We start from the raw sequence: 6,921 nt of genomic DNA, 5'->3' as shown, positions 1-6,921 counted from the left end.
TTTTAATCTGCAAGAATAATTCGGCCAAGTAAATCAGTTTTTTCATTAGTACGTTACTGACAAATAAACATTGCTATTCATAAAATCGAAACTATGTATAGTGGTCAAATAGTTATTTGTTCGTAAGTTACAACCGTTAACAAAGGCTACTAACAAAGCATGTAAGCAACTCGTAATCTTCTAGCAAAAGTACTCGCCCATTTATAAAAGCAAACGATTGTTTGTAAGCTACAACAGTATTTTCAAACTGGTGAATTGATTGGCTCGTTTGGTATGGTACTTACAAATAAACATCACTATTCATAAATTCAAAACAATGTTAACAACATACTTGGATTTGTAGTGGTAAAATAGTTGTATTGTTTGTAAGTTAGTACGGTTAATCGAGACTATTAATAAAGTATGTAAGCATTCGTAATCTACTAGCGAAAAAAAAAATCCACTTGTAAAATCTGAAGGAAACTATTTGGTTTGAAGATGAAAAAATTGTTATTTTATTGATAACTTACTAACAGTTGACCAAACAAATAGGGTATCGGATAATTTTTACTTACCGGTGATACTTCAAGTTTATTATTGGTTCTTTGAATTTACCATGCACGGAACAAAACTACATTTTTGGCAAAAGGAATTTTAGAAACGTGCAAGATTTTAAACTACAACTATCCCATCAAACGAATAGCTCCGGTTAATTCTTTGATCCAATCTAAATAGAGTGGAGGTCAGATCTGCAGAAGTGATATAAAGAAGAAACAATTTATGTTGTCGAGATCTGAGAAGAGTCAAACTTCACTTTTCAAAAAGAATGCTCTGCACCGTGCTATGTCAAATGAGAACACATACACGTCTCCCCTTGAGATTTTAAACTCCTAGGGAATAATTTTTGTTCAAAGAGTCGAACTTTTCATTTTTAAATGAAAAGTTTGTACTGTGCTGTGTTCACGTTCTCAACTTGAGATTTAAAACTCCTAAGGTGTTAAAACTCCCCTCGAGATTTAATGCTCTTATGTTCACGTGCATTGTCAGCTTTGACAGGCTGGAGTGATGCGGCAATGAATCATTCTTATTAAACAATTAAAGCAAACTGGCCCACGACTCTCTGCACATTTACCTAATCCTGTCTACTAAGTCTAATGACCTACAGAGATCTCCATTTGTAATTCTGGCGTCTAAACTTTTTCATTTCTGGCTGCCACTGCTTTCGTTGCTATCCCGTTCAGTTTTTCCTTGAAGAGAAGATCAAGTGAGATCAATGGAGAGGAGTGCAAAAAAACAATGCATCCGTCAAAAAGATGGAATAGCACGAGGTGCTTCTGGTGTTCACACTTCAACAGAAAGTCACGGAATGGATAATTCATCAGGATTTGACTATGAAGTATTCTTGAGCTTTAAAGGACCAGATACTCGAGCAACTTTTACCGACCATCTTTACACCAGTCTTAAAGATGCAGGAATCCGCACATTTAAGGACGACGAAGATCTCCGCGAAGGGGAAGAGTTTGCACCAGAACTTCTCCACGCAATTAAGCAGTCGAAGATCTTAGTACCTATATTTTCGAAAGATTATGCCACTAGTGTGTGGTGTCTCAAGGAGGTAGTCCAAATGGTCGAGTGCAAGAAAACTGGGGGACAAAAGATCATCCCTATTTTTTATGATGTGGTGCCTGCAGAGGTTCGGTACCAAACAGGGAATTATAAAAACGCCTTTCTTTTACATGAAAGCAAGAACCGATATGCCCAAAAGACTATCGGAGAGTGGAAGGCTGCTCTCAGTGCAGTTGGGGAAATAAACGGATGCGACCTGCAAAGCAAGCCCATCAGGTGACTGATTTTAGCATTTCATCTCATGTGCCTTGTATCGTTAAATTTCGTTGCATTTCAATTGGTTTCTTTTCCAGATTTGTGTTAGTCTTGTTGAAATTGAATTGTATGCAATTGAAGTTATACCGCAAAGTCAGTCACAATAAATAATGGCACAATCCCAATTTTGTCCCATTTCATTCCCAGCAATATTTTTTGTCAGTTCAGGTCATTCATTAACCCTAAGTTCCACCGCCAATTCATCTAAATGGAATAAATTGTTAAAGAACACATTTATAATAGGTTTGTAGTTTTCAATTTGGTCTTGTCAGAACATTGTTTGGTTCAACTCAGTTTTCTAACTCATTGCTTTTTGACCTCCAACAAACACTAGGCGAGAAAGTGAGTTCGTGAAAACATTCACACATACGGTTTTCAATGAGTTGAAAAAGGCTTCTCTGGTAGTATCAAATTACTTGGTCGGTATCGACCACCATGTGGATAAAATCATGGATTTGATAGGTGCTTGGACAAGTGAAACACGGATTATAGGAATCCATGGGATGGGTGGCATCGGAAAGACAACTATTGCCAAAATCATCTACAATCAGCTTTCAAAAAAGTTCAATAATTGTTGCTTTCTTTCCAACATCAGTGAAATGTCAAAAACCAAGGGCATTGAATGCTTGCAGAATCAGCTCATCTCTGACATCCTCAAAACGGAGTGGAAAAACATAAGAAACTGTGATGAAGGGACTCAGACAATTAGAAACAAGTTGTCTCATAAAAAAATCCTCCTCCTTCTCGATGATGTGGAAGAAAAGGATCATATAGATGCACTTGTAGGTAAGCGTGATTGGTTTGGTGAAGGGAGCAAAATAATTATTACTACTAGAAAGAAAGATGTTCTCCGTGTTCTGGAAGTGGACCAGAGGTATGAGCTTACGGGCATGGATCGTGATAAATCTCTTCAACTTTTTAGCAAACATGCCTTCAGAAGAGATTCTCCTTTAGAAGAGTATATCAACCAATCCAACAGGGCGATAGACATTGCTGGAGGTCTTCCCCTAGCTCTTGAGGTCATAGGTTCACTATTATCCAGCACAAATAAGGAAATGTGGGATACCAAATTGAAGATGCTTGAAAGTGTTCCTCAAGATAAAGTCGGTAGTAAGCTGAAAATAAGTTATAATGCACTAAATTATCGGCAGAAGCATATATTCCTCGATATAGCTTGTCTTTTCATTGGATATGACAAAGACATTGTAGTTCATTTCTGGGATGCATCTGAACTTTTTTCGGAAGTAGCCTTGGAAGGTTTGCAGAACATGTCTTTGATAAAGATTGAAAAGGACAATAAAGTGTGGATGCATGACCAACTTAGAAATCTCGGAAGAGAAATAGTTCGTGAAGAAAGTAAGATGAAAATAGAGAAGACAAGTAGGGTGTGGAATCCTAAGGAAGCATTGGATTTGCTGAGGACACATAAGGTAAAATTGCTCCTGCAATAAATTTCCAGAACATTATGGATATTTTCTTTAAAAAAAAAACCAGTTACTTTTTGTGTTCTGTAGCACCATTGTGACCTACTCCACCAATAATATTTGCGCTTTAAGATTAAAGGAATGATAGTACTCAACTCAACCCCTTAAGATAGTGAACCTGAATAAATGTGCTTCCCTTCAACTTTTTTGTTTTTAAATGTTTCCTTTGGGCAGGGAGAAAAAGAAGTTGAAGCTCTTCGTCTCAAGTTTGACAATCAGCACAATTTTTCCTATAAGGACTTTGAGAGCCTGTCAAATCTAAAGTTCCTTGAAGTTGACGGTTTGAAGGAAAATTTTCGTGCAGAAAAGGCGCTTCTTTGGCACACATGGCTATCAAATCTTCTTCCAACTAATGTTTCCCAGAAGAATTCAAATCTCCTTCCCCAATTACGGGGGCTTTCTTGGCATGATATTCCCCCAATATTTAAGATTACAAATTTCTTCATGGAGCATGTGGTTATTCTTGATCTATCTCAGAGTAAAATTACACATGATTGGAAGGGGTGGAACCATATGAAGGTATCTTACATGCTAGACAACACTTATTATTCCGTCTAATTAGATTCGAAAGTAATCTTTGCATGATTTTTCTTTTATAGGTGATGAAGAGTTTGAAAGTTCTGGATTTGTCCAATTGCAATTGCTTGAAGAGAACTCCCAGCTTCTCTGCTCATTCAAATTTAGAGCGTTTGATTCTACGGGGCTGTGAATCATTAACTGAAATTGGTGGGTCGATTTGTCATTTGAAAAGCTTAGTTTCCTTTGATGCAAGCAAATGTGAGAATCTTCGGAAGCTGCCAGATGAGCTGGGTAAAGATCTTGCAAGCCTTAAATACCTCTCTCTGAAATGGTGCAAATCGTTGGAGAGGCTTCCGAATTCAATTAGGAATTTGAAATCGCTGATTGAGTTGGATATAACCTGCACAGCAATCAAAGAACTACCCGATTCCATTGGAGATTTGAAAAAGTTGAAAGTAGTGAAGATGAGGCATAGTAGCATAAGCAAAATACCCGAAGCCTTTTGGACGATTGAGAAGCTCGAAGAAATAGAAGCCTTCAAATTATATGGTAATTTCCATATGGAAATTGGCAAGTGCATCTACAATAATAAATCCCTGAGGATCTTGAGAGTGAAGCGGGCTGATATATACACACTACCGAGGCTTCCTGAAAGTCTTATCAAATTACGATTGTCTATGTTGTACATGGACACATTTCCAGATCTCTCAAACCTCATTAATTTAAAGAAATTGAATTTGGAATTTGGCCTACTTGATGATGATGGGCTTGTGGATGATTCAATACCACGGTGGATTGCGAACTTAAGCAAACTAGAGTCTTTGAAACTGGACTCTCATTATGTGACCACCGTATCCAAAAACCTTAGCCTCCTTCCTCAACTCAAGGCACTTCGCCTTCGGTGCACTAATGTGCCTTGCCCCCAGAGGCTTCCCTCAAGTTTATTGGACGATCACAAGTCACTTTGCTCGATGGATCTATCAAATTTGAAGAAACTATCATCCCTCGAGATTTCGGATGCTCAAATTGCAAAGATTCAAGGCCTTGGTTGTTTGGAGAACCTACGAGATTTGGAGCTTCATCGCCTTAGACAGGTGGAGATACTACCTGATCTAAGCAATTTAAACAAACTAAGACGTCTTGAAGTAGAAGATTGTGATAAGCTGGTTGAGATTCAAGGCGAACTACCACGGTTTTTGGATATATTGTTTATTTCTTCATGTCAGTCTTTACAGAAGTTGCCTGATCTGTCAAGCTTGATAGGACGGCAAGTGGTTCAAAAACAGTATTGCAGTGAATCAAAAGTGGAGGAAATTCTTGTATTTTCCCGGAAAAATCGACAACATTTGGAGCTTGTAGGCTTTAAACAGCTGCAAATCCTACCTGATCTAAGTAATTCAGACGAACTAACAATTCTTCAAGTAAGAAGTTGTCCTAATCTGGTTGAGATTCAAGGTGCACTGCCACAATCTTTGGAAATATTGGAGATTTCTTCCTGTGAATCTTTACAGAAGTTGCCTGATCTGTCCAACTTGAAGGAACTGCGACAGGTTGACATAGAAGGTTGCACGAAATTAAATGGGGAGACCATTCTAGGCTCTGCTCGGAGAAGTCAGGCGAATTTGTGGGAGAATCTACTATATTTGCGGATTTGTGGCCTTGGACAGATGGAGATACTACCCGATCTAAGTAATTTAAGCAAACTAAGATGTCTTCAAGTAGAAAATTGTGGTAATCTGGTTGAGATTCAAGGTAATCTACCACAATCTTTGAAAGAGTTGAATATTTATTCCTGTGATTCTTTACAAAAGTGGCCTGATCTGTCAAGTGTGAAGGTGAAGAGACTGCGAAAGGATAAAACAAATTGTTTAGAGAAATTAAATGTAGACGCAATCTCTTGACTTTACTCGGAGAAGTTAGTCGAATTTGTGGGATAACACGACGAATCTGAATATGAGGGAGAAGAGGATGAAAAAGTGCACCTTGCACTTGAAAGCTTCTTGATCCACGACCACAAATTGTTCCCTTGTGTTCAAACTTTAGACAAATTGAGGTAAGTTATTTCATTTGACAACCAATATTTTCCTTTTTTTGCAATCAAATTCTTTCATAGATATGAACATATATGTTGTACGTGCACTTTTTAACGAGTTCATGTCTGAAAATTTGAAGAAGTATTGAAATTATGATACGTCCGAACAACCATAGGGTTCTTAATTATGTACAAATATTTGTATTCTTTTCCTAGTTTGGTTTGGCTTTTTAGCTATATTTTCTTTGGACGATTTCTTCTTGCTTTTTTGTTTCCCAGTTGGAGGTATGCATGTCTACAGAGAGAGAGAGAGAGAGAGAGAGAGAGAGAGAGAGAGAGAGAGAGAGAGAGAGAGAGAGAGAGAGAGAGAGGGACAATAATTTGTTTGTTTGTTGGTGCAGAGAGAGACAGAGGGAAGGTGGAGGAGAGAGCTTGACCTGTTTGAAGGAAAGGTGAGCTGTATTCTTCTTTAATACCTATAACGCAATATGATGCTCCTGACTCGATGGACCCTCTCTGTGCATGGCATATGCGCCGTTCCCACAAGCGAATATTACCATTTTACTGTTCCATGTTTCTCTTAGCTGACGAGAGGCGGCCTTGGGCTAGAACATTGCGGGTGGTTCCGACAATGCATGGGGACTGGCAGGACAGAAGCTGGGTGCGAGAGCAATGGCGAGCTGCGGCGGGTGAAGCAGCGGCGAAAGAGAAGGCGTGGCTGTGGCAGACATGGAGAAGGTAGCGACGCAGACAAAAGCTCTCCTTGCTCGCATGAAATACTTCCTCTTTTACGCCCTATCTTCTGCGTATTTCCTTTTTCTAGCTTTCTTTTGGCATTTTCCGTCAGTCCATCCTCTCAAAGGGAAGAAGAAGAAGAAAAAAGAAAGAAGGAGGAAACCCGAACCGAACCGTGTCTTTGGTTTGGGTCAAAACATGCACACATCCCATACATATAACTATGGTTCTCATCTTGGAACTTTACAGCATAATCAACTCATTGTTGCCACTGTGAAGTAGACAGACCCT

General features: G+C 38.8%; 1 protein-coding gene across 1 annotated transcript; it reads left to right on the top strand.

The window, feature by feature from the left end:
• Positions 1–1,252: 1,252 nt before the first annotated feature.
• On the top strand, positions 1,253–5,764 carry LOC115682920 (disease resistance protein RUN1-like). Its single transcript, XM_056321156.1, has 5 exons — positions 1,253–1,821; positions 2,195–3,290; positions 3,519–3,863; positions 3,944–5,018; positions 5,286–5,764. The coding sequence occupies exons 1-5, from the start codon at positions 1,253–1,255 to the stop codon at positions 5,762–5,764; spliced, it is 3,564 nt and encodes a 1,187-aa protein (XP_056177131.1).
• The last annotated feature ends 1,157 nt before the right edge of the window (positions 5,765–6,921 follow it).

This window comes from Syzygium oleosum, unplaced genomic scaffold, assembly GCF_021117445.2.
Source record: "Syzygium oleosum isolate NSW1041296 unplaced genomic scaffold, Sole_v2.1 Sole_v2.01, whole genome shotgun sequence".
NCBI lineage: Eukaryota > Viridiplantae > Streptophyta > Magnoliopsida > Myrtales > Myrtaceae > Syzygium > Syzygium oleosum.
This window is presented reverse-complemented; position numbering and strand designations above follow the sequence as displayed.